This window comes from Miniopterus schreibersii (assembly GCF_964146895.1).
Source record: "Miniopterus schreibersii genome assembly, chromosome: 9".
NCBI classification, from domain to species: Eukaryota; Metazoa; Chordata; class Mammalia; order Chiroptera; family Miniopteridae; genus Miniopterus; species Miniopterus schreibersii.
In genome coordinates, this window is record NC_138118.1 from 72841982 (window position 1) to 72869521 (window position 27540).

Sequence of the window (27540 nt, forward strand, 5' to 3'; positions counted from 1 at the left end):
TGTCCTCTTAACTTCACTATATTCTATATTCAGTCTTACTGATTCCACTTATAATCCAATCAATAATGTAACCACATCAAATAACTTCAGAAAAGTGACAGGTTGCATGTTCAACCCAAAAGGTGAAAACATCTACTGGCTGCAGATGTTTATTCCAGCTGTGCCCAACCAACTCAATCTATGCCCAAAATGGAATTCACTCAACCTGCCCAAATTCAATATTGCTAATTACTGGTAATAATTACAATATTTAAAGTATAATTATACCTATCCTTTGTTTTATAGTTAATAATTAGCTCTTTAAATGAATAGCATGTGATTTTATTTCTATGTAGAATCTAAAAAACAAACAAACAAAACTGAAACAAACTCATAGATACAGAGAACATTTTGATGGTTGCCAGATGGGAACTGAACACTGGGTGGAGGAAAGGAAAAAGTATGCCGTCCTGTCCACTGCACAGGGAGGGATGACACCCCAAGGGTGGTCTAAGAACAATCTACAATAGAACTACCAGGGGCACTTACTTAAAATGAAGATTCCAGGGCCCCAGTGCAGAAGCCCTCAATCAGAATCTCTGGGGGTGTGGTGGGGAAATGCGATTTCACACACACTGAAGTTTGGTGACCAGTGAGGTCTATTTAACAGGGCAAGTCCCCTGAGGGCAAAATTATTTCCATCTTACCCACTGCTGTATAGTCAAGTGCGGCGCAGACTGCCTGGCCCACAAGGGGCAGTAAGTCAGCTCGGTTCAAACGACGGGGGGGGGGGAAGGTCTCCTCCAACACTACAGCTCTAAGTGAGCATCTAAGGTGATTCTTCTGTCACCCCCAGCTCCCAGATGGCCCTGGGCACAACATGCGGCTTTTATTTAGTCCCCTGAACTGAAACAGGTGCGTTTATCTTTCAAAGCTGACTCCTCATCATCTTCATCTACCTGGAGCAGTCTAACAGCCATAAGCGTGTGGATGGAAACTTGACCGAAGCAGCGCCACGGCCAGGGAGAGCCCGAGAAGCGCTGAGTGCTCTCCGCCTGCTCCTAGGCTCCTCTCAGGACACTAGGTGTCCCTCCAAGGGAGGAACGCAGGTAAAGCTCTTACACTTCCTCAGGACATGTGCCAGTGAGACGGCAGGACACTGCTCAAAAAATAATAGTGGAGCCCTGGCTGGGCAGCTCAATTGGTTGAGCAGCGTCCTGTGCCCCAAAGGGTGCAGGTTCAGTTCCCGGTCAGGGCACACACTTAGGGTGTGGGTTCGATTCCCAGCTGGGGCGCCTGCAGGAGGCAGCCGATTGATGTTTCTCTCTCCCCCCCACACACACACCATCCCTCTCTAAATTAATAAACATATCCTCGGGTGAAGATTAAATAAATAAATAGTTGAATTAATAGGGCACAAACTGATCCCTGATTTCTGAATAATCCAAGATTTCTGTAGTCTTCTTACTGAGATTTCATCTGAAAATGTGCCTTTAAGCAAAAAAGTTACTCCCAGTATTTCGACCAACCAAACACACGGAGCCGAACATCAGGGAGAGTTCTATTTAAATAAGAGTCTCACTGCCCCTGTGACTCCAAAGTGTAGCTCCTTCAGAAGCATAACATTACCACCATAGAGCCACTTACACAGATCTTCCGGGAACCTTAGGGAATAAAGCACTCGGGCAAAACCTCTCATTTGTTTGAGCCACACTGAAAATTAACCATGCCCATATTTTCCCACAGTTTAACTTTATGAATGCCATTACATTTTTCTCCAACAAGACTCATCATATTTTTAACAAATGATGTTTAAAGCTAAGCATCTTAAAACTTCTTTGTTCAGTGGAGTAGCCACTAGCCACATGAGGCTACTGAGTACTTGAAATGTGGCTAATCCAGTCCAAAATGAATTGCTCCATGAGTGTAAAATATATAAGATTTTTAAAACTTAGTAACAAAAATAGAGAATATAAAACTTCAACAGTTTTTAATAATGATCACATGAGAAAAGATTAAAACTTTAGATATATTGGATTGTATAAAATATGAAAATTAATGTCACCTGTTACTTTTTACATCTTACTGTGGCTACTAGAATAGTTAAAATTTTACATGTACATAAAATTTCACATTTTTCTGTTGGACAGAGCTGATCTAAAAGTATACTTAATGCTCAAAGGTAAAACTAACTGATAAAATTTTGTTTGTCAAGGAAATTTCATGGAACAACTAAACAAAATTTGGCCCAGCCAGTGTGGCTCTGTGGTTGAACATCGACCTAGGAACCAAGAGGTCGCAGTTCGATTCCCAGTCAAGGCACATGCCCAGGTTGTAGGCTCAATTCCCCAGTAAGGGGCGTGCAGGAGGCAGCTGACCAATCTCTCCCTCTCATCAATGTTTCTATCTCTCTATCCCTCTCCCTTCCTCTCTCTCTAAAAATCAATAAAAACATATTTTTAAAAAACAAATAAGAGACACTGCCAATGAAAAGTTGCATCCTCTAGCTAGAAAGACTGAAGGCAGCAACAGGAGAAGATTAATAATTTCCAGGTTATTTCTGCCACGACTGAAAAACAACACAGATCTCTAAAAAAACTGTCCAATATAATCATAACTATATAAATCCCAATCTCCTAGGGGGGAAAAACCCCCCACAATAGATGTTATCTAATTTATATCCACATGTTATAGAGGTCACATCACCATAAAGTAGATCATTTCAAGGTAACAAAACCTCTAGCCTCACCTAGCAGCTAACATGACACACGAAAATAAGACAAACAGCTGTGCTCACCAACAATAAAAGATGCAACGCATGTGACATTTCGAGAAGCTCCCCTCTACCAGGAAGGCCTTGCAAGAGGTACCTCTACAGCTATTAGACATGCAATTTAAAAAGTGACATGTTAAAACTGTGCCCTTTATGACAACCTAGAATGTAGTATCATGCTAATAATCACTGATTATATACAAAAACACGTTACCTATGACTAACATCTCCAAGCCCGTGGAGGACAGAAGTCTCTCAAACGAAGAAACTCTTGGTCTTGATGAACTGATGTAATTGGTCAAAAAGTTTAACATAAGCCAAAAGCAGAGGGGGCACTGAGCACCACAGTTACCTTTGCACACTCCTCACCCTCAAGTGTACCCAAAGCACATTACCTGCCCTGGGGCTTCCTCTATAACATAGACACCAAGAGTTTTAAATGGCCCTCCCCACCCCTTAAGTGCTCTACCCCTTTTGAAAGCTTTGCTATTAGGAAAGCCATCACAAACTAAAGCTGTCATTAACAATCTGTACAGGGCATTAAATTTTAGTGGGCTGGGCTTTAGACTTTAACACCTTGTAAAAATGTTGAAATAAAAGCTTATGCATTACAAAACACTTAAGAACGTGTTAAATGCCGGCCAAGCACTTTAATTAATTGCCTAAAGACTGACTTGTAGGAACAAGTGCAAAACACAAACTATCGGAAAAGACCGTCCACCAGGGGGCAGCACACCAGGACTCCAACACACCCCTAACCGCCAGCATCTGTTCATCAGGTCTTTTATTTTTAACCAAAAAAAAAAAAAAAAAGTCTGGAGTTTTAACATTTTTTTCCTAAGAAGTCCTACAGTATAGATAAACACTTGCATTAAGCACACTCTATTGATTAAAACTAGAACACATCTTAAATTTAAGAGCAGAATACCAGTTACAAACATTTGGGATTCTAAATCCCTTCTCCATAGATTTAGATGCTAGATGTTATTTAAATAGTTATTTACCCCTATGTTTAGAACTTTAGGTATTTTGGGACTTGGGAAAGCTTTAAATTTATAAAGTGGGTAACTAAAAAACTAGTTGCAGAATTCTATCTTCATTGTGATACAAGCAGAAAAATTACTGTAGGCATAACAGTCTATCTTTTCAAGAGTCATGAGTTATGAAACCAAACAAATAGTATCAAAACAACCAACCAGAACTAGATCTTATTTTCTTAGAACCACACACAGATCTTAATATTCTGTAGAGAAAAAGCGAAATTTTCAGAATCTTAACAGCTCCCATCTCTTCCAGAAACTGCAAGCTACCTAACCAGACAGCCGCAAAGACTAAGTTCAGCGATGCATTTAAAGTTACTGCCGATTGTGACAGTGGCTAAAAATATGTCACTGCAGGTATCAGTCATACAAGTTTGCTTTGTTACTTGAATAAGATTACTGTAAAATGTTCGTTTTTCTCTTTCAAAATCGTAAGATAATGCTCTTCTGTCTCCCTAGCACCTGGGCAAACTAGTTGTCATATGCAGGGCTCAACAGATAAACTGAAAGGAAGTAAAACTGCAGAAAGCCTCAAAAGTCACACTGCAGATATCAACAGCTTTAAAATACAATTCCTTTTTTTAAAAAACATATCTTTATTTCAGAGAGAGGGAAGGAGGGGGAGAGAGAAACATCAATGATGAGAGAGTCATTGATCGGCTGCCTCCTGCACGCCCCCGACTGGGGATGGAGCCCGCAACCCAGGCATGTGCCCTGACCGGGAATCGAACTCCGATCTCCTGGGTCCTAGGTCGGTGCTCAGTCGCGGAGCCATGCCCGGCCGAACTAAAATACAATTTCTTGAACCTGACTTATTGCCAGTTTGCTACAAATTAATGTTATCTTGGAGATTTTTTAGTTTTGTTAAAAGTTAGTAATATAGAACCGTATTTTCAAAAATCTTAATTCCTAAGATTTTTTTGTGGGTTTTTTTTTTCATTATTGGAATAACAAGAATACTATACATACTCAGACTTTGCTGAGACTAATCTCCTGATTTTTAAAAGTTTCAGTGTTTCAAATTTAATCAGTCAGATTAAGTATTTGTTTTAGGTATTTTGCTGTTATTAAAATATTCACCCATTCTGATAAATTTAGGGATTTGGCAGTACTTGAACCAAATGAAAAATTATAATAAAATGAGTAAACTAGAATTTTATGTTTGACAAAGTCATGTGGAAGCAGTTTAGTGAAATTTTAACATTTTAAACTAATTACACTATCATAAGATTTAAAACTTATTCTGAAAAAGTTAAACACTAATACTGATACACAAATCTAACATGACCAAACTAAAATTTGTCAGATCTACACATTTAGATAGTATAGACAGTGATATTTTTAATAAGCTTAAACTTGATTAAAGTTCAATACATATAACAAATCTTAGATATAGTATGCAGTATTGACTTGCTAGCTGTAATTCCACTATGAGATATTTAGTAACATTTAATTATATAGTTTATCTAAAAGCTATTAGTTTAAACAAGTCTGTGAATTTAGAATCAGCCAGATTGATGTGCACTAAATGCTTTAGATTTCCACCTAAAATTAAAACTAGTATTTTATTTGTTAAAAATTCAATTAATGTACATTTCAATTTAAAATATTTACATTAACAGTATAAAAACTAAAAATATTCTTCTTTACAATCTTGAACTATTTTCTTTATGCTTACAAATCAAATTTCAGTGTTTTCCAGAATATTTTAATAAGATTTTTCTGTAAAGTTTTTTATTTTAAAAGTAAGCAGCATTAAAAATTGCCAGTTATAAAAATAGCTTCAGGGATATAAAGTACAGTACAGTGAATACAGTCAGTAATATAATAAATATGTATAGTGTCAGATGGGTACTAGACTCATCAGGGTGATCACTCTGTAAGGTATGTAAATATCTAATCACTATATTGTATACCTGAAACTATTACAAGGTTGTATGTCAACTGTAATTAAAAAATAATTTTTAAAAAACTTCTTAAAATGTAAAATAAAAAATGAACAGCATTTTAAGTTGTTCTTTTAGAGAACAGAGAACTTAAAATATTAAAAGTAAAATAAGATTTTTAAAGAAATTTTTAAAACACAAAAAGTTGGGAGGGTAAAAAAACAATAACATAATTACATTTAGAGCACTGAACTAGTTCCAGATAATATAATGTATTATGTATGTGTTATTTAAAAGGACTGCTCTGAGGTTTTCAGAGGCTGGGGCACTTTTTGTTCCGTTTTAATTTTTGGTTAAATACTGTAAAACACGTTTCTTCTTCCCATATTGATGATGGGGTAAACTACATGCTGGAGTTTTCAGAAAATTAGAACAATCTGTAAAAGGTATTAATAATGAAACCTAACAAATTCTTAATATCCTATTAATAACAAAGACATTGAAACAAGTTTTAATGTATTATCATCAGTCCAGATATGGGTAAACATACTTTACTCTTAAATCAATACTCCACTATTTTAATATATTACTACAATTTCCACCTCTCCAGCTTCGAAAGCACCTTTAAAACTGTTTTTTAAAACTTGAAAACAGTAAGGGGCAGAACTGAATACTATTTTTTCTATGAAGTATACATTCACAGATGCTTGTATACATATACTAATCTTTCCTCAAAAAATGCAAGAAACCACACAATGACTACATTTGGGGACAGAAAAAAAAAAATCACTTTAATCATTTTTATGGTTTAAATTTTGCTATGTAACTACTTATTTTTTTAATCTTCCAACCTTTTTAATTACCACAGAAAAACTAGTTCTGCTTAATTCCTGCGGGTGTTTTGTATACTGTATATTATCTCAAGAAGACAGTTTAAGATTCCATTTGATTTGTGTCAGTATACACACCACTCACCAAGAGACATAAGATTAAACAGGAACACTGAAGAAACATATAGCAATGTTCTTCCCATTTCACACTTACTGTAGTTAGTGCATCAAAATGCAAAAGAATGGGGGAAACACCTGATCATGAGCTAAAATAAAGTTGACTGGTGTGAAAAAAATAACCTACCTATGACTACCAATTGTAAGTGATGCACATACTAGACAAGTTAATACACATTTTCAGGTGCAGAGCACAGTACCTGAATTTAAACTTACTGTGTCATTTACATGAAGAATGACCTGATTTTCACTAGTTATAAAACATCACCAGAAGAGAGTCAACTCGACTAATTTGTTCCACTGAGGCAGCTAAAGTCCGCTCCCAAGTTAAGCGCAAAGCCGCTCATCTACGAGCATAAGCACGCAAAGGTTTCCTCCCGTACTGGGAACATCGGGGGGTCACAGTCATTTCCCACCCGTGCCGAAGGGCGCCCTCAGCTCCCCGCCACGCCGGGGTGCCTCTCACCTCAGCCCCCTCTCAGAGCAACAAACTAACAGTAACATGTTACAACCTGCAAAGTAAGAATCAGGGAATGGGAACAAAATAAATGCAGAAGAGAAAGCTCTTTCTCAGAGTAAATCCCAGCTAATCAATGTCGGAGGAACGACAGAAACTAAGTCACCATTTGGCAGCCACTACAGTTTCGGGTAAGAACCATCAATGAAGGCTTAGGTCAGTGAAAGTCTGATGAGAACCCGGATCTTTACATTGTTTCAGAACACCCCTGGCAAGACTCATAATGCCAAGGAGAAAACAGGAAGTTCACACCGAGAAGCCTGGCAGATAACCACCCCAACCAACCCACCGCAGTTAGCAACCTCACTAGGGCACAAAGTCAACACCTGGAGCCTCCCGGTGTGGTGCAGGGGGGACATCACCGCGTCTGTGGAACTCCTCCAAAACCACATAACCTGATTCTAACCACAGGGAGACGTCAGACCAGCTCCTAGGAGAGGCGCTCTACAAAGTAACTAGCTTATGCTCCTCCAAAGCAGGGAGGTCATGAAAGACAAACAAAAGACTAAGGTATGCTTCCAGATTAAAAGCAACCAGGAAACATCACAACTCAATACTTGAGGTATGTTGGACTGGATCCAGGATCAGAAAATGGACATTTGTGGGACAACAGGCAAAAACTGAGTAACATCTGTAGATTAAACACAAGGATATCAGCATCACTGGGTCCCCCTCACCTCCCCACCACCCCCTGGACTCCTCCCCTTACAGTGAATCCACTGTCCTACCTCCACATGTTTAACAGGCATCTCAACTTAACCTGGCCAAACTGAATTCATTGTCTCCCTCTCCCTCCCCCATCATGCTGCTCCCACAATCTTGTTCATCACAATTAGTTTGCTGTTGTTTATCCATTCATTTTATCCATTCACCACACTGCCACCATCTCCACCTCGAGAGCCCTGGTCCCACCACCACCATCACCATCACCATCACCATCCCTGATCTGTGTAATTGTAATTTTCTCCTAACTGGTCTCTCCCACCACCACCATCACCATCCCTGATCTGTGTAATTGTAATTTTCTCCTAACTGGTCTCTCCCTGACCCGCTCCACCCAACACGGTCTATTCTCAGCAGAGCATTCCCTAAATTTCGACAGAACTGTCCCTTCTAAAAACCTTTCCATGACGTCCTCTCATTCCATTCCTACCCACCAGCATGCGTGCTCATCTCCTATAGCTCCCCTGCTGCTGCTCTGATCCAGGGACAGTGCCCTCCTTATTGACTAGAAAGGCAGTGAGCATGCACAGACTTTGGTGTTCCTGGCCTTGCTGTGCCCGCTTTGCTTGGGTCACTCTTCCTCTGGGCACCTACCTGCTCATCTCACTCCCTTTCCCCCTCTAAGCCCCTGCTCGTGCGGAGAACCTTACCGGGGAGGCTTTTTCATGATCACCCAATATGAAGTAACCAAACCCAGGCCCCTGCCAATTTTGCCCATTCCTCTTTCCCTGCTTTATTTTTCTCTGTAGCCTTGAACATGCCTCACATTATATATATATTGTCCACTTCTCCTCTGTAAATCAGTGCTGCCCAACAGAAATAGAACAAAAGCCACAAATGCAAGTCACGTGCATAATATTAAATTTCCTAGTACCCAATTCAGGTAAGAAGAAATAGGTAACATTAATATAAAATTTGAGATGTCATATTCTCTTTTTGAACTAAGTCTTCAAAATCCCAGTGTATTTTATACATACAGACCTCCATTTGGACCAGCCACATTTCAACTGCTTGAAAGCCACACGTGGCCAGTGGCTGCCCTCGTGGACCACGCAGTCCCAGACCCTAAACTTTATGAGAGCAAGTTCTTGTATTCCCTAGAACCTAAAGCAGCACCTTGGCATGCAGTAAACACTCAAATTTGTCCAACTGAAAAACTGCTAAGACCCAAGATCAGCAAAACAGAGCCATTTGAAAAAGAAAACGTACCAGCAAGCTACCAAGCTTTCTGACACCATGAAAGGTCACTGCTGTATGATTCCTGAAGGAAAAAAGAAATTGTCTTAAGACCAAAAAAAAAAAAAGTACTTGTCCTGTGATCGGAACAAAAGTAGTCATTTTCTAAAGTTAACCAATGGTTACTAAGAGCAAGGAAAGCTGGCTGAAATATATCAGGAGGGCTCTTCATGTGGCCATCCTTACAGATGCAGTGAGTTCATCACAAGCAAGCTTCTAGCCTCGAAATACCTAAATCCTCGAGAGAAACTTCAACGGTGTCCCAAGATTCTCATTAGATCTCTCTAACGTTCGAGAAACAACAACATACTGAAGGCTGTTCATTTCTTCAGGCGAGACCTGTAGTCAACATGAACAGTTCACTTGCCTGCCCAAACGACCAAACTCGCTTCATTTTGCCCACGTGGGTTTGTGTTAAGTGCTCCCTAACTATTTAAATATTTGATCTTTCATACACCTAGATTCTTCCTTTGTGTTTAGTTTACCTTTTTCTTTTGTGGTTTTTTCTCTCTTCCCACACTTGTTTTTCACAAAGTGACTTGTGTAAAATTCCCAACCAAGGCCGGGAAGTTGCCTAAAACCCTCACTTGTTCTTGCCATCTGTTGTTACGATGTAAACGTACATTCACAGGAATACCTAACCCAACGAACTTCAAACATCGCGTTAGTGGAAAGCAGCTATTGCCGATATACATAGTATGTGGGCTCCTGGGGGTCCCTGAGACGCTTCCCAAGAGGTCTAAGGAGTCAAAGCTATTTTTATGCTACTAAGTTGTCCTCTGATCTTTTTCACTGTGTTGGCATTTGCACTGATGGTGTAAAAGCCACGGTGGGTAAACTGCGGCACCTGAGCATCACTGAATCTCAGCTGTAGTAGTCGTCGTCGTATTCTTCACTTGCAATAAAACATCATCCAACTTTCTTTTTTAAAAAAATATTTTTTAAAATATGTTTTTATTGAACTGCAAGGCTGTACCCACCACGCTTCACACAGCACCACTTTTACTTGAAAGAGCTAGAGACAAAGCATGGTTATTCAACCTTGAGTATCTGGTGGACATTTGCTCAAAAGAGAATAAAGTCAGCCAGTCACTTCTAGAAAGACTAACAGTATTTGTTGCCAATGACTAAATTTGAGCTTTTAAGTAAAAACCAGAATTTTGGCAAACTTATCTACCACCACGAGCTTTGACAGTTTCCCAATACTTACAGATAAAAGAACCATTCAAAGTGCAAGTGAGACCAATGGATTTTAATGTAACCGAATACAAAAAGTTCACTGATATGATTTCAAATTCCACATTTCAACTAGCCTTTTAAAAACTACCACTTGTCCAGGTTTGGTGTCAAAACAAAGACTATCCACAACCATCTACAAAGACTACTGAAATAATCCTTTCCTTTTCTAACTACATACCGAGTTTGGATTGTCTTCACATACTTCGACCAAAACAATGTATCCCAATGGAGTGAATGCAGAATTACTCATGAGGATTCAGCTCTCTTTTAGGCCAAACATTAAAGAAATTTGCAAAAATGTAAAACAATTCCACTTTTCTGATTTTTGTTTTGGTTTTAGAAGGGTTTTGTTTGTTTTTTGTTTTTTCAAAAACCGTATGTTAACATAAAACAAGTTTTAATGTAGTTATTTTTAAATGATTTCAAACATTTTTTGTTCTTACCTGAGGATATGCTGGGGTGTTTTTTTTTTTAATTGATTCTTAGAGAGAGGGGGGAGGAAGGGGGAGGGAGAGAGAGAAACATTGATGTGAGAGAGAAACATGGATCAGTTGCCTTCTGTATGCGCCCCAATCAGGGATTGAACCTGAACCTTTCGGGGCACAGAACAATGCTCCTACCAACTGAACCACCTGGCCAGGGCTAAACATTATTTAGTTAACTGCTAATGAAGTATATATCAATAAATAAAAACAAACAAAAGCTCTCTGGGTCCTTGGTTTTTAAGTGTCAAAACCAAAGTTTGAGAGCCATTACAATAGGGTATAAAACCAAAGATATCCCATTAGCCTCTTCTTTCCTCAATCAGTTTCCTTTTGCAGAGTTAACCACTCTTTTCCTTGGATAACCTTCCAGACCTTTCTGTTTTTAAACAGACATGTGCATCTGAAAGGTTTTTTCCCCCCAAATGCCTGTCTTTTTATTTATTTATTAAATGTATTTTTATTGGTTTCAGAGAGAGGAAGGGAGAGGGAGAGACAGAAACATCAATGATGAGAGAGAGTCATTGATCGGCTGCCTCCTGCACACCCCCGCTGGGGATCCAGCCCGCAACCTGGGCCTGTGCCCTGACTGGGAATCGAACTTCGACCTCCTGGATCCTAGGTCAATGCTCAACCACTGAGGCACATCAGCAGGGCAAATGCCTGTCTTTTTAAAGAGTCATCCCGTAACTTGCTTTTCAATTTTCTCCTCTCACATCAGCTCATATAAATCAGTATCATTCCTTATAGCTGCCACACAATTCACCACAGTACAGTTTGTTTAAATATTATGGTACATTTTCTTTGGATAAAAATTTAAGTTACTTCCAATTTTCTATTAAACAATTCTGCAAAAAAATGTCTTTTGCCAAGTATTTCTTTATAATAGAAATTGCGAGAAGAAAAACATTAAACATGCCTAAAAGTTAGAAATTGTTTACCACCACTTCAAAGTGCTTTTAAGGAGAGGGGAAAAAAAGTGAAAGATGATTTATTGGTAGCTTCCTCCCTTTCAAAAATCTACCTTTTTTAAAAGTATTTTTTAATGTTTTTATTGATTTTTAGTGAGAGAGGAAGGGGAAGGGAGGGAGAGAGAAACATCAATGAGAGAGAAACATCGATCAGCTGCCGCCTACTCGATCAAGCCCAGGTGGGAATCGAACCGGTAATCTCTGGGTGCAGGGGGATGACGCTCAACCAACTGAACCACACCAGCCAGGGCCAAAAATCTGCCTTCTCAAGCTCAAAAATGAGTAACTGCAAAATGTCTCAGACAGTCAAATTAAGGCTACGGAATTCCCTTTGCTTGGAAAGTAGACAAATGGTGCAAGTTCCAGGTTATCTGAATAATACCTGTTAAAATGTAATGAGTGATGTAATAAAACCTCCAAGTTTATCTGCGTGTATTATGGACTCCTACCCGGAGGCCTTTTTACAAAGTCCTGTCTGGTGGTTTGGGGCTCTTTTACCATACTGCTGATTCAAACGATGCTTACAGACCGCACACAACCCAGAGGACTGAGCTGTTTTCCATGACACTTGAAGGGTACTCACGCTAAGTTCTAACAGACACCGCCAATAGCAAGAAGCCTTTGACAATTTGCTCTCTAGCTGTCTGAGCGTCCACTGCTCCACATTCTTGCCAACTGCAGACAGTATCAATCTTGTTCACTTTTCCCAATTAGCATTTTTCTAATAACTAGTAAAACTGAGTATCTTTTCCTAAGAAGACTGGCTTTTAAGACACCCCCTTCTGAAACGCCACTTCATATCGCCGGTACGCTTTTATGCTGTTATCTACCTCTGAAGTTAACAGGAACTCTTTATCTCCCAGCCCTTTTTCTTTCTTTTAAACAGTATGATCTCTCTTAATTTCAAAACTAGACCCATTTTAGAAATCCTAAGACCTACACATCCAAACATAAAGTACAAATTCTTAACTTATTCACAACACATAACCTAGTTCCCCAAGGAAACGTGAAACATTCCTATGTATCTGTACATATGACACACAAACCATGGGACTATACAGGAATAGATATTCTTACGTCCAGTTGCCACATGTAAACACACAAGCTTATTAATATGAGACAAAACCACTCAGGTGCCAGGTACTCCAAGAAGTCCTGTCCAAACATGATCCTTTAGCTCCCACGACCTTGTGCAATAGGTTTTATGGCCCCTATTTACAGATAAACTGAGAGGCTCAGAGAGTTTAATCGGTTTGCCCAGGATCACAGAGCTGAGCAACTGAAGTCTTTATGGTTCCAGGCGAGACGCCACTGGCCCTCGCTCCCTATCGCTGGGCTGCGGGCACCACTGCCCCAACTCTGCTGCTAATAGTGCGCACACAGACCTGTCCACCTCGTTTCTCTCCAAAGGTTCCTCCATCGTCTGAGATGCCGTCATAAAAATCAAACACTAGATGCTTTAATCATCACTGCTGAGGACTGTCTTGTCATAACTGACCTTAAAAAAACAACAGAGTAGCCCAGCTGGTGTGGCTCGGCGGTTAAGCATCGACCTAGGATCCAGGAGATCCCAGTTGGATTCCCAGTCAGGGCACATGCCCAGGTTGTGGGCTCGATCCCCAGTGGGGCGCATGCAGGAGGCAGTCAATTGATGACTCTCCTCATTGATGTTTCTCTCTCTCTCTCTCTCCCTCTCCCTTCCTCTCTCTGAAATCAATAAAGACATATTAAAAAAAAAAAAAAAGTCTCCATCAGCCTCACTACAGGGTTCCTTAGCACTGGTACTGTCCCCCCTAATTCCCTGTCAGAGGGTATCCTAGGGACAGCTCTAAACCCCATGGGATGCTTTGGGGGCACGGCAGTTCCCATGAAGCATTTAAGAGGTAAAAGCAGTTCAACAGGATCTATGGTGAGCTGATCCCAAAATTAACCTTGGCATAAAGTCTGGCATGATAATCCCAAATAACCATCTGCTAAATGAAACGGACTGAGCCCCTGTAGTTAAACACATGAAGAATCAGAATCATACATATAGGCCCTCCTCAAGCCTGCTCTTGCCACCGCCCCTCAAGGCTCAGCCTGAACCACCATCCTCTCACAGCTGAGCCTCTCTAATCCCAAACAGCTTGTAGGTCCCCTGCACACACCAGGGTACTTCGGTTACATGCCTTGGCTCCTGCTCTGCTGTCCCTTCTGCCTTTTCCATCCCCAATGCACATGGTTAGCCTCAGTTTCCCCGCACACCCTTCTCTGAGCCTATCCCTGGATGGCTTACCAACACCCAGCCAAGCCTGATGCCCCTCCTGTGTTCCGCGGCTTACCATGTACCCCACACCACATTTGCAGCTCCTCTTTACCCGCAGAGATATTAATCCACCTTTAGGATCACTGCACCACCGAGAGCCACATCACCCAGGGACTGAGAGCAACATGAAAGCCGCCACACCCCGTATACTTCTTCAGAACAAGTATCTTTCCTCTAGCACCTAGGAACGGACTCGGAACACAAATGTTCCATCTATGCTTGATAAACTAAAAATTATATAAGCCACAGGGAATGAACTGACTTCTGAAGTTCAAAAAATGCAGAAATGGGTAAACTTGCACCCCACAAAACATGGAATTACAACTTTCAACCACACTTCTCTCTCCAAAGAAAATGCAAGAGCTTCTTTATTTTTGCAAGAACAGCTGACTTTTTAAAAAACAGACATGCCCTGGATAGTGTGGCTCAATTGGTTGAGATTCGTCCCGTGCATCAAAAGGTCACCAGTTCTACTACCGGTCAGGGCACATGCCCAAGTTGCAGGCTGCATCCTGGGAGGCACGTGGGAGGCGGCCGATCAATATTTCCCTCTAAAAACATATTTAAATGAAATAAATAAAATAAAAAACAGACATTTGGGAACCACTGGGGAGAACTTAATCACTTCCCAGACAGTTTTAACAACATCACAGCCTCTCTTAATTACACTCTCCCATCATCATCTGCCCAGCTAGAGTGGCAAGCTGAGCAGCACTTTGTTTTGGAAACTAACTTTTAATCAAATTTAACCTCAAAGTATGACTCAGTGAAGTTCCCAGTGCAAGAAAATACTATTAGTTTCTGAGGAAAGATCCCAAATTCAAGGTGCTTAAGTATGGGAGAGCATAAGCCCTAGGTATTCAAGCCAGAAGTTACCAAAAGTAAAACTTTGTAGCTTTTGACTTAATTTTTACATACAAGGGGCACAAATGAATTGGGACCTAGATTTGTCAGCGTTAGCGCAACATCCATGGTAGAAAAAAATAAGATGTTCCTAGAATGAGAGTCCTCCATGCTTGAAAAGACAGTTTTTAACCAAACTGTCTCACTGCACACTTCACTGGAAACTGCTCTCGTTTGTCAAATTATGACAAACCACGTCAATGTACATTAACTTAGTGTTTGGGGCAGAGCACTTTCCCATTTGAATGTGCCAGTCTTTTGACAGCAATTCCCGGTCTAAGAATCTACCTTGTAAAAATCAATAACCAAGAGTCCTATAATATCCATATAAATATGCTCAACTGAAATTACTATGAAAAGAACAGTTAAACTGTTGCACACCTATGCTGAACACTGCAACTGTTAAACTGCTGTACCTAAGCTGAAGACTCCTCAGGATACAATTTAGTACAAGCACAAATTATATAAACAGAACGATTTCATTATTAAAAAGTGTTTGTGGATACATGCAAAGAAGAATTTCTGGAAAATAATACACCAAGGTACCAGCTGTAAGATGTGGGAAATATATGGGCATAGGGAGAATTGTAAAACAAGTATGTTCACATTTTATTTCATGTGGTTTGAATTAATTTGAATGTATACATATGTAAAATCTCACTAAGCTGTTTAATACTTATACACTCTATTGTATCTAGGTTATACCTTAATTTTAAAAAAGTTAATACATGCTCAGTGAAAATAAAAGCATGAAGACACCACCCACAGATTTCTATCAGCTCACATCCCAAATCAGAACAAAGATTTTCCGTATTTCTGTTATCACCAAATATAATCCATTTCCACCCTTTGCATTCCAACAGCAAGGGGGAAAATACAAACAGCTGCCCCTGGAGTGACGACTGAGGGATACTGTGTTGCTGTTTTACCTACACCGCGCCTAGGAATCCGTGAGACATCATTTCCATTCTAACCCCCAGCTCTCGGTTTCCTCACCCTTAAACACCACCGCGCATTTAGAAAGCATCGGGATTCAAACCCAGATCTAAGACCTCATATCCCACATTCTTCTGGCTGTACCTTCAGTTCAACAAGGACACATGAAGCAAGCACCAGGGCTCCCAATCAAGAGGTTTCCACACTACTCCTTCCTACTCTCTCCTAATTCTTAACAATATTCCACATTTAGGAGACTTCCTCCTGCAAGCCAGGGTCCTACGCATCTTGGTAGAGCTGGGACAGCCAGGCACCATGGCCTACACTCCGGACACTGCTACCTCTTTTGTCATCTCAAATTCATTCCATGAGTCACAATCACCCGCCTGAGAAAAAGCCACGGCAGCCGCCTCCTGATGCCGAGGTTCTCCTCTCACACCCTCTTAGGCCCCCTCCAACTTCTCTGTAATTCATTTATATTACGATGAAACTGCTAAAAATTACCTGAAAGGAAAAGTAGTCTCATTTTCTGTCTTAAGAGAGGATGTCCAGATATTTTAGTATATAGTAAGCCCCAAACTTCAGACTACCTGTACCTGTCTTTTTCCTACAGGAACACAATAAATCAACTCTTCTAAGAAGCCAAACAAGATTTTTTTCTTTGGAGAAAGCAAGAAACAGGACATGTCTGCTCTGACTTGCCGCTGCAAACATGATCGGGCTGCTGCGTAAGCTACGTTGAGGACTTGACAACTTAAACGGGAGAATTGAAGGCAGGGCAGAGTTGTGGACCTGGAAATGGGTTCCAACATTCACCTGCAGGGCCCTGCGCAAGTCACTTCCCCCAGGGCTTTATGGAGAATCCTTTGGTAAAACAACTAATACCACTAAAAAAAAAAAAAATCTATTGTGCTATCTCATTTTTATTAGTTTTCCTTTTTTAAATTAGTAGGTGTTTAACATATTTTGAAAGTAGTACTCTGTTATCAAAGGACTTGCATGGACACAAACAATCTTAAAAAAAGACTTATTCTGTCTCCAAATCAACTGCTCTAACACATCACATAGTTTTAGTGACTATTGTGGCAAAAGACAGAATTCATAATTTGAGGAAACGTCTACTTTACCAAGAATCAGATTTTTAAATATGCAAAAATGATGGAATTTAGGGTACTTACAAAAGGTTTCTTGTATTTCTTATAGTTAACATTTTATGAATATAATGAGAGGAATGCTTTACTTATTCCAGGATCCTAAAATAAAGTGATTCGAGTAGTTTAAACCCAGCCTGTAATATCCACAAGTGTTTTGGCCAATAGTTTCAACCTTTGCTTGTCAAATGATCAAGTATTTAGACAACCACATAGAAGTACTAGACTTGGTCTATGCTGTTTTCTTTTTTTAATTTTTTTATAAAGTATTTTTTAAAGTTTTTAAAATATGTTTTTATTGATTTGAGAGAGAGAAGAAGGGAGAGGAAGAGAGCGACAGAAACATCAATGATGAGAGAGTCACTGATCGGCTGCCTCCTGCACGCTCCCTGCTGGGGATTGAGCCCACAACCCGGGCACACGCCCTGACCGGGAATCAAAACAGTGACCTCTTGGTCCATGGGTCGACGCTCACCCAACTGAGCCATACCAGCCGGGCAGTCTACACTGCTTTAGAGCCTAAGATGGATTCAGAAGATTTTCCAAATGTATATGAATAAAAAACAGAATGGATTGTCCATAAGAATGCAGGCTCACAGTCACCAGAAACGTAGAAACAGATGTCAAAGGGTTGGTCCACTGTTACAAACAAGTCTTGTTCATTCAACAAGAGGATCTACTAAACTTAGACTCTTTCATCTCTAGCAGGTTATATAAGTAGAACATGTTCATAGATGTTTCTAGAAAATAAGGAAATGAACTAATGTCTCAACAAATGAATTCTGGAAGAAAGGCTACATTCCAGGTTATTCCAAAATTCCTAAGTCACTTCCCATCGATAATAGCAGAGCCAGAAGTCTGAGACTTAAGACCACCCCCACCAGCTTCCCCATTCGCTTAGATCACAAACCCTCAGTGGCAGGCACACTGCTGGTGGCACCATCCCTCTCTCCACAGGCTTTCTTCACTCATCTGCCTTCCTCTATCTCAGTGGTTTTGTTCACTCTCCTTGGCTGGTCCCTCCTTCCTCCTGCAGCCCCAGGCTCTGTCCCTTGGTGATCTTATCCAACTGCATGATTTCAAAAACCACTTAATGAAGCCTCGTTTTGTTTTGTTTTCAATTTTAAATTTACTGATTTTAGAGAGAGGGAGGAAGGGAGAGAGAGAAACATCAATTTGTTGTTCCACTTATTTATGCATTTACTCATTGACTCCCAGATGTGCCAACCGACTGAGCTACCGGGCCAGGGCCAAAGCCTCTTATTTCCACCTCCACTTCCTACCTTCCCCTGAGCAACAGACTGATAGATCCAGCTACCTACTCAACTTCTTCATTTAGGTTTCTAATTTCTTTTAAGTACCCAAAACATAGTATGCCGAGAGTAAAGCTCCCAATCTTGACCCGAAAATCTGTTCTTCCTCCAGTGCTCTCCATTTTGGGAAATGGCACCACCTTCTACCCAGTTGTTCTGGCCAACAAAACCTTTTGGTCATCCTCGGCTCTTCTCACACCCCTCATCTAATCCATCAGCAAATCCTACTGGCTGCTCCTTAGAGATACACAGAGACTGACCACTACTTAGCACCTCCAAGGCCACACCATTACCTCCTGCCAGGATATCGTAATGGGGATTGGCTCCCCATTTCTAGTGCTAAATGCAATTTTCAGATCTTGTCTGTTACAAGCATTTTGAAGCCACTCCTCCATTTGATAAAAGATAAACTATAATGAGGGCCACCATTAACTTCCATCACCAACGTCTCTCTCTCTGCACATGGCATGCCACTCTACCATCAAGAGGTAGAGTCTAGCCCTGGTCAGGTGGATCAGTTGGTTGGAGCGTCATCCTGGGCACCAAAAGGTGGAGGGTTCGATTCCCGGTCAGAGCACACACCCAGATTATGAGTTTGATCCCTAGTTAGAGTGAGTACGGGAAGCCACCCTGCAGGAAGCAATCCATTGTTTCTCTTGCACCTCTCTCCCTCTCTCTCCCTCTCTCCCCCCGCCCCCCCCCCCCGTTCCCTCCCTCCCCTTCCCCTCTCTCTAAAGAAAAAAATTTAAACATATCCTCAGGTTGAGAATTTAAAAAAAGAAAGAGGTAGAGTCTATTTCCGCATGTCCCTTGAATCCGCGCTGGCCTTGTGACTTGCCTTGATCGACAGAATGGGAGAGAAGTAAGTGTGGCAATTGGGGCCAACCCTGTAAGAGGCCTAGCACCTTCCGGGTTCACTGGGGTCGCCAGCTACAGGTTACTACAGGTGATGGAGAAAGGTCAGGATGACAAGCACCAAGAGGTCAAACACGTGAGTGAAGCTTTCTTGGACCTTTCGGCCAACTTACCAAATGACCCAAAATGCTACCCAGTGCAACAGAACTGACCACCTCACAGGCCCATAGAGTCACGAGAAGAATAACTTGTTTTGAGCTGCTGGTGTTGCGGTGGTTTGTTATGAATCAGCTTCCAAAACAATTAAGGGGTAATGCCAGATAGTCTGAGGATTTACGCCTTTTTCGGCTTATAGTTCAACCAGAGACCTCAAAGAATAGTTCTATCATAATTTCAAGCTATTTCCTAATTGAGTTAAATGGTCTTGGGATAATTTTCTAAAATACATAATTGATGTACTATGTGTTCCCCTCCAGGGCAACAAAATCCACACAGTATGTTAAAATTTACAACTGTGTTTATTTACCAATACTGAACACTTGCCAAACAGCGATTTAAGACCATGAGAAATTATACCCTCAATTTTAATAGAGCACTGAAAACTGTGTCTGCCACCAGCTTTCAAGCAAAACCCTGGCAGTCCAAGCCAATTTTTAAACATCAGATTTATGGGGCAGAGATCCTAACTGAAGATGCCAAGCCTACCCCTCGGTCACTGCTACCACACTGCCACCTCCTGTCCTAAGATTCCAAAAGCTTGAATCAAAGGCAAGAGTCGATAAAGGAAACTCAGCTAAGAATAGCACAGCCTCTCTCCTTCCTCCCAGACCAAACCAACCACCAGAGTTACTGAATGGATAATTCATACCTTTCAGAAATGTTGCTGCTAGAAAAGTTGCTGTCTTAATGCTGCTAAAGACAATAGAGTTGCTTTAAATATATATCAAGGTGGCTCAACAGCTTCCCTTTCTCACAAAATTCCAGACCTGTACGGTAACTGCAGTGGTGTGGCTCAGAAAAGTATGGCAAAAATCGTTTCCCTCTTGCCGACTGCCTGGAAGAGGTACCCGGGCAAAAACAACTGAGCTACCACACTACAGACAAGAAATATAAGTCAAGCTTCTTACAGGGGAAACCTCAGAGCTCTGTAGTAATTCCAAAAGATATTTTTAAGCCTTAGCTGGTAACTCATTTATTTCAAGCAGAATGGCAAATCGGAACAAAATATGCCCCTTGTTAGTTTATTATTTGGCAGGAACTGATCATGTAAGTGATCACACGAGTCCAAAGGAAAGTCAGAAACACAAGCCAAGATTCTCAATTCCCACTGGCTCCAGGCACATGTCATATTTCCCTAATGTCTTCCTTGTTACTGTGGACAGCCACGCGCAGCACTTAACATCTATTTTTTGTTTAAATTCTAATATGGCCAAAGTAAGAAATCTTTTATACTTTTTTCAAACAGTACTGAAAAACAGTACGATATCAAGAAAAATCTCGCTGGCCACAGCTACTTAAGCAGGCATGCATTACTAATCTTAAACTGAGCACTCCAAAGATAACCTTGCTTACGATTCTTTACCAGCCACAAAAGTTCCTCAACATTCAGAATCCCACATCCCCACACGTGTGAGGAATCTCCCTAATTCACAAGCTTCACCTGTTCCACTCCTGATAAGCAAGGAGCAGCGCAGCTATCCATACCTGCGTTTAAATAGCATTAAAAACAGCTTTTGTTGCCCTGAGACAGCAGGGTCCTATGCCCTGGCTAATGGGCACTCGGCTGGCCACAGCACCAACCTGTTCTCTACTGAACAGCTATTAAAATGAAGCACTAGCTTTTCAATAGCCATTTAAAGTAAGATACACTTAAAACCCCAGTAATTTTTATGCATGCTCTTTCCATCCAATTTACATATTAAGTACAAGATTCTAACATGGAAATGAGTTGTTCATTTATTTTTTTTGTTTTAAGGAAACAAAGCAAAAAAGGCATTTGAGCTGAGGCACCACAGTCTGTTTTAACGAATTCGTCCTTAAAAAATATATATATTAATAACTATAATATCCTACTGTTTTTTCTCCTTTATTCAAATATATATTTAGCTACATATCCTAATCAATATATCCTAACAGCTAAACCATGAGGGAGTTTTAAGCTATAAAAAAACTGAAAATATAAAAAATTTTTCATAATTTAAAAAAGTAATGGAAAATGAAGTAAAACCACCATCCTCTTGGTTCCTCAGTGTCAGCAACTTTCCTAGTCTCTCTCCCATGCCCAATAGCCCACAAATATAACAACAACAAAAAATCAGTGCTATTTACATAATCATAGGGGCACATAGAAGGTCCCACAAAGATACCAGTGGCTCTTCCCAACCAAACTCAGCTAGTCTTCCAGTCACAACAATTTTCACACACACCCTTAATTTAAACTTTACCTCCACATAGGGGGTGGGGGTGGGGGTTAAGCTTATACTTCAGAGTGAAGCCAAGTCTTCATGTGCTGTATCTTTTATAATTGGAACAGAAAGTGCAACACTATCACCAATATTCAGTGCAATCCTCTCTCCATTCTGGATGGAGGGGAGCTCAAACTCTATGAAATGCTGCTATAATCTTCCCCAATGGCGGGGTATATGAATGCAGAAAAGCAACATTCCTTCCACATTCCCTTGAGACTTCGGTAATCAGGAGCTAAGCTTGGTCTGAACCAAATTCAACAATACCCCTTCCTGAAAGGGTCCCCACCCAGCTCTGCTGCCAAGCATCAAATCACTTCTTAGGCCTGCTTCCCTGTTTAGTCGCTGCAAGCCCATTCATCCATCTCAGAGTGCTGCCATAAGCATTCTTCAGCTCAGGGCTCCCAACATGCCTTGCACAGCAGGTATAAAGGTCATTGCTGCATATGTGGGTGTGCCTGCCTCAGATGCCTACACGATGATGGGATGGAATGCAATGATTGCTAAGCACAAAGAACTCCACCCAGAAGTCCAGCAGGCTCACTTGGCAAGGATTGGTCTGCAGCATTCAACTCACTATCACCACTACCACCTCTTGACCTTCCTGTAGGTGCTGGGCATGTGGATCGCCAGGGTCCCTTCTTTGCCCTCTCCTAAAGTCCATTTGGGCAGTGGAAACATTCAGATAAGGGGAACTGCATCACAGCTCCAAGGTTCAGTTCAAACAAAATTGTAATATGGATTTCTGGAACATTTCTCAAAGAAAATTCCAGAAAAGCAAGCTTTACTTTTGTTTTTAGCCATTTCAATACAAGCAAAGGAGTTAATTATTCTCTAAATCAGTAAAAAATTGTCTCCAGTGTACTCCTATTTATTTTGCTATTAAGATAATATCATTTAAAATCCTGAGCATTTTTTTTTTAATATATCTTTATTGATTTCAGAGAGAGGAAAAGAGAGGAAGAGAGAGAGATAGAAACATCAATGATGAGAGTGTCATTGATCGAGCCCGCAACTGGGGCATGTGCCCTGACCAGGAATCGAACCCTGATCGCCTGGATCTAGGTCGATGCTTAACCGCTGAGCCACGCCCGGCCGGGCCTGAGCATTTTAACTTAATCTACATTGTTAATAAAATGAAGAAGCTTCTGCTGATAAAGACTTGCTGCCACTAGTAACATTTTACCATATGTGCTTTCCTAAAGAGGAACCTGCTCGTTATAAAGTAACAAGTAACTAAATTATGTTTTTAGGTTGAGCAAAGCCTTTAAGAATAGAAGAGGCAGCCCTTACCAGATGTTTTACATTTATATCCCTACATATGGGGGAAAAGTAACACCAGGCTGGAAAGGAAAATCAGGAGAGTAAAACAAAGTAATCTGCATTTGCATGCAGGTAAATGAATTGTATCTGAGAACCACAAGACATTTAATGTTTAAATTTAAAAACTCTGAAATGTTAAAATGCCAGTCCTTCAATACAACCATTTGCTTATTTATTCAATATTTGAAGAAAATTAGGACACACTGGCTAAACATGAAACCAATTAGAACTTGCAGAATGTGCTTACACTCCCCCCTCCTCAAGGTAAACAATTCAGACAATGCCTTTAAACTTCTTTTTAAGGAGCTATGACCTCATCGAAATTTTTCAATTCCTCTTAAACTGAGATCAATTTAGATAACTTTTCAGTACACATTCTATTATTTTAGTAAATTTTTAAAAAGAATTCCATCCTACTATATGAAATTATCTGACCTCCCTCCCCTACAGAATTTCCCAACTAGAACTAAATCTATCCAGTCACACAAATCTCTTTCCAACTATCCGTACTGGAAAATTAAGTACATGAACAAGAGAAATCCACAAAAATCCAAACCAATTTGCTAACAAAAACACAATTTGTGGAAATGCTTTACCTGGAAGAGAGCTCAATCTAGAAACAGTGACATTTTCTGTAGCCATCTCTTCCTGCACAGCAACAGGGAAGTACATGGCAAACCCCTCCTGCCCTCCGGCACCCACACTATCACCAATACCTAACCAGACACAAACAGTCCTAGTTTAAATTAACTTCCAGGTTATTGCTTGGCTCAGGGTTGGGAGTGGGGAGGTGGAAGGGAAAAAGACAGAACCTTAACCCCACCTTGCAACACCCAGAAAGGCATACATAGGCCAGCCCCAGCACCCCTGGGAGGGAGCAGCACCTTTTCAGTTAAGAGTTACAAGAGCGAGGATATTGGCCTGATCTTGAGAAAGGAGCCATTTCCCCCAAATACTCCAAGTGTAAAAACACAGCCTCCAAACATTCTATAAAGTGACACCCAACACATGCTCTCTGCAAAGTGCAATCCCATTGCTGCAGTAGCCCCAATCTTGGGTCTTCATGATCTCTTGGTGGTTATTGGTGAGAGAAAAAAAAAAAAAAAAAAATTTTTTTTAAACGGTGGGGGGAGAAGGAGACAAAGGCGGGTTTGCAGAAAACCTGTGCACCTCTGGAGTGACTGAAAGGCGCTTCTGGGCAGGAGGAGGCCAGGCGTTCACTCACGTGTTCCAGTCTCGGGTGGCCAGCTAACAGGGTAAAAAGCAATCTCTCCTCTCAGACTTGCAGCGGCCTCCCAGGCCTCTCACACTGGTAGCCGACAACTCGGGACAGAGAAGGAAAGAGGCACGCCACACCCACGAGCGACCGCAGCTGCTTTCGCCCATCCAGTACTTATTAGTAGAACGGGGGGGGGGGCGGGGGGAGTCGCCCACAGCTTCCTAAGTCCTACAGATTCCCAGAAACTGCCCTCGAGAGACTGATCTGATGCAGCCACCCGACCTGCCCTGCCGGGCACTATTTCGTTGTGAGAGCTTCCTTGAGAGACTTCCACGCCAATACCACCAACCCAGCGCGCGGGACCCACCGACGAGCCCCCTATTCCGCACAGCATTACCCACGCGCGCGCACCTGCCACACACTTGACGCCAAGCCCTGCAACACGCAGCCCAATCGCCATTCAAGAGGAAAAGTTGTTTTCAGCTGTGCTGACAGTCTCCCCCCCCCCCCCGCCCCCAATAATGGGGTGAGAACAGAATCCACGAGAACGTAATAAACAAGCTCACCTTTGCCTTTTGGGGACCGAGTGCTCAACTTCTATGAGTTTCCCGTGCAGTTCTACTTTACCTGCGGACACACAAGAGGTGGAAGACGGTTGGCAGGGCTCCGCGGCTCCCCGAACCCCCAAACCGCACGGGACGCAGCTCTGGGCCCCGGGAAGCGCCGCACCCCGCCGGGGAGGGAGCATGTAACTTACAGACGGGTGGGGAGGGGAGTCGACGGGAGGCCCCCCCTCCCCACGACACTCACTGGGCCTACGTGGCCCCTCCGCCCACCTCTCCCCGCGCTCGTGTGAGAAAAACTCGGGGAAAGGGGGCGCCGGGCCCCTCTCCCGGGTTCAAGCCCAGACGCGCGGGGAACAGGGAGTGGCGGGAAGGACCCGGGGCCAGCAGAAGAGAAGAGGCCGGCGGTGCATTTCAGCACCCAAAGGACCACGCGCGAAGCCACCCCGAAGGACACGGGTTCCGGGGGGACCCGAGCGCAGCCTTCCCCTGGGGCGTCCCCCGTGCCGGCCAAGCGCGCCCGGCCAACCCGGCGGCCGCAGCCCGAGGCCGGAGGCCGAGCGCCGCGGGTCCCTCCCCGCGACCCCCGCCCACCGGCCCCTCGGGCTCCCGGGACGCGGCGGCGGGGGCCCTGCAGCCCAGGTCGCGCTCGCCGGCCCCCGCCGCGCACACGCACAAGCCTCGGCCTCGCTCCGCAGCAGGGTCGAGGCCACTCGGCGTTCCCCGAGCCCGGGGTCCGGGGCCCGAGCGCGGTCGGCGACTCCAACGCCGTGAGGAGCGAGAGGAGGCGAGGAAGCGGGGAGAAGGCGGGAGGCGCGCGTGTGCGCTCGGCCGCCGAGGCCCGGCGTGCGGGAGCCTGGAGCACGCGCCCGGGCCCGGGCGGGGAGCGGGGCGAGCGCGCGGAGTCCCGCCCCGGCCCCGGCGCCAGCTCCGCCGCGGCCCCTCGCTCCCCGCGCCCGGGCTTTCTTGACAGCGCGCCCGCCCGGAGCCCGCAAAGCCCCGGCGGGGGAAGGGGAAGGCGAGCGGCCGGGCGCCCGGGTCGGAGTCCCGGGGACGCCGCGCGCGTGGGCGCCCGGGCCTCGGCCCGGGGCCCGGGGCGCACCGGCCGGCGGCCGCCGCAGGCCCGGCTCCGGGCTCCGGGCTCCGGGCCCCGCACGCGCGCAGGCCGGCGGGCGCGGCGCAGGCTGGGCGGGCGCGCGGGGCCGGGCCGGGCCCACCTGAAAGCGCCTCGATGGCCTTGAGGGCCCAGCTCTCGTCCGGACAGTCCACGAACGCGTAGCCCGTCTTCACCAGGAAGGGTCCGGACGCGGGGATCTTGGCGTCCTTGAAGACACTTTCCAGGTCCGCGGGCGCGGCGTTCTCGCTGAGGTTGCCGATATACAGTTTGTTCATCGTGCAGAGCGGCGGTTTTAAAAAATGAGGAGAAGGGAAAATTAAAACCACCCACAGCGATGGCTCGGCCGGCGGGTTTTGTTCCCCTCGTCGTCTGGCCGATAAAACACACGCGGGAAGAACCAAGGGCGAGAACGAGGGAGAGAATCAGATCCGAGGGTGGTTCTCCTCTTCTTCTGGGTACTAAAAAAAAAAAAAAAAAAAAACCACGAAAAGAAAAAGCCTCCCTTCCACCCCGACGCCGCGGCGAGTCTTCCTAACTCGGAGGAGGAGGCGGGGTCAGCGAGGGAAGGGCGGGGAGAGGGCGCCCGAGGGGGGAAAACTACTTTTTGTCTCTTCCTCCCCAGCCCCCGTGGCAGCGGCCAGCGGACTGTGAAAATATCACACGACGCGAGGGCGGGCACCGCCCCCCCATAAAAAACCCGCGGGGGCGGCCGGCGGGAGGGGGGAGGCGGGCGGAGGGAGGACGGCGCTGGAGGCGGAAAAGATCCGCTCCGAGTGTCCGGCTTTTTGAATGAGCCACGTGTTCAAACTACAAATCAACGTCTCACGTGAGGAATCCCAGCGCCTCAATTAGACTGGGTTTCGGCGGTGGGGGAGGGGGACCCGGAGCGGGGAGGGGGAGGGGAGGGGGAGGGGCCGGAGGGGGAGGGGCGCTAAAGGAGCCGCCGCCGGGGCGCGGAGCGCGGCGCGGCCCCGGGAGCGGATCCCCGCCCCGGAGTTCGGAAAGGGTTATCTGGTCGGGGCGGGCCCTGAGGCGGCGGGGAGGAGGGGAGGGGAGGGGAGGGGAGGGCAGGAGGGTTCATTTTTTTTTTTTCTTAACGAGGTGGGGTGGGGGTTCTAACTAGGCAATTCCTCCGCTCTTAGTTACCGGAGTTGTAAGTATTCGATTTCTTAAAATCGGTCATTAAACAAAGCCAAAGAGTCGCCGTCCCGAACTCGCCGTCTGGCTCGGGTGACATGAGAAGTGTAACCTCGGCAAAGCCGGGAGCCCGTCTGCGGCGCTCGCGGGGGCGGAAACGCGGCGAGGGAGTGGGGTGGGGTGGGTCGGGGCGGCCGCGGAGGGCAGCGGCGCCGCACCCCTGCACCCTTCAGCGGCCGGGGCGCTGGGGAGGCGGGGCGGTCCCGGGCCTGGGCGGTGGGGGATGGGAGCCCGCGGCGTCCTGGGCGGGTGTCTGGGCGACACCTCCTCCGCCCGTGCTCTCGGTGGCTCTGGGCTTCGCGCTCGCCATTGGTTGCGCGGCTCAGAAAGGGCTCCGGGA

At 43.9% G+C, this 27540-nt stretch overlaps 1 protein-coding gene across 4 annotated transcripts in view; it reads right to left on the reverse strand.

Moving 5' to 3' along the window:
• Positions 1–26420, reverse strand: part of IGF2BP3 (insulin like growth factor 2 mRNA binding protein 3) — an 89757-nt gene extending 63337 nt beyond the window's left edge. For 3 of the 4 annotated variants that reach the window (XM_081147797.1, XM_081147798.1, XM_081147799.1), the window contains exons 1-2: positions 26104–26378; positions 24890–24950 (exon numbers count right to left, since the gene is read on the reverse strand). In XM_081147797.1, the coding sequence (XP_081003923.1) occupies positions 24890–24950; positions 26104–26278 (236 nt within the window). In that variant the 5' untranslated portion in view covers positions 26279–26378. Of the gene's footprint in view, positions 1–24889; positions 24951–26103 lie in introns of all 4 variants that reach the window. The other variant, XM_081147800.1, reaches the window with a different exon arrangement.
• Positions 26421–27540: the final 1120 nt, after the last annotated feature.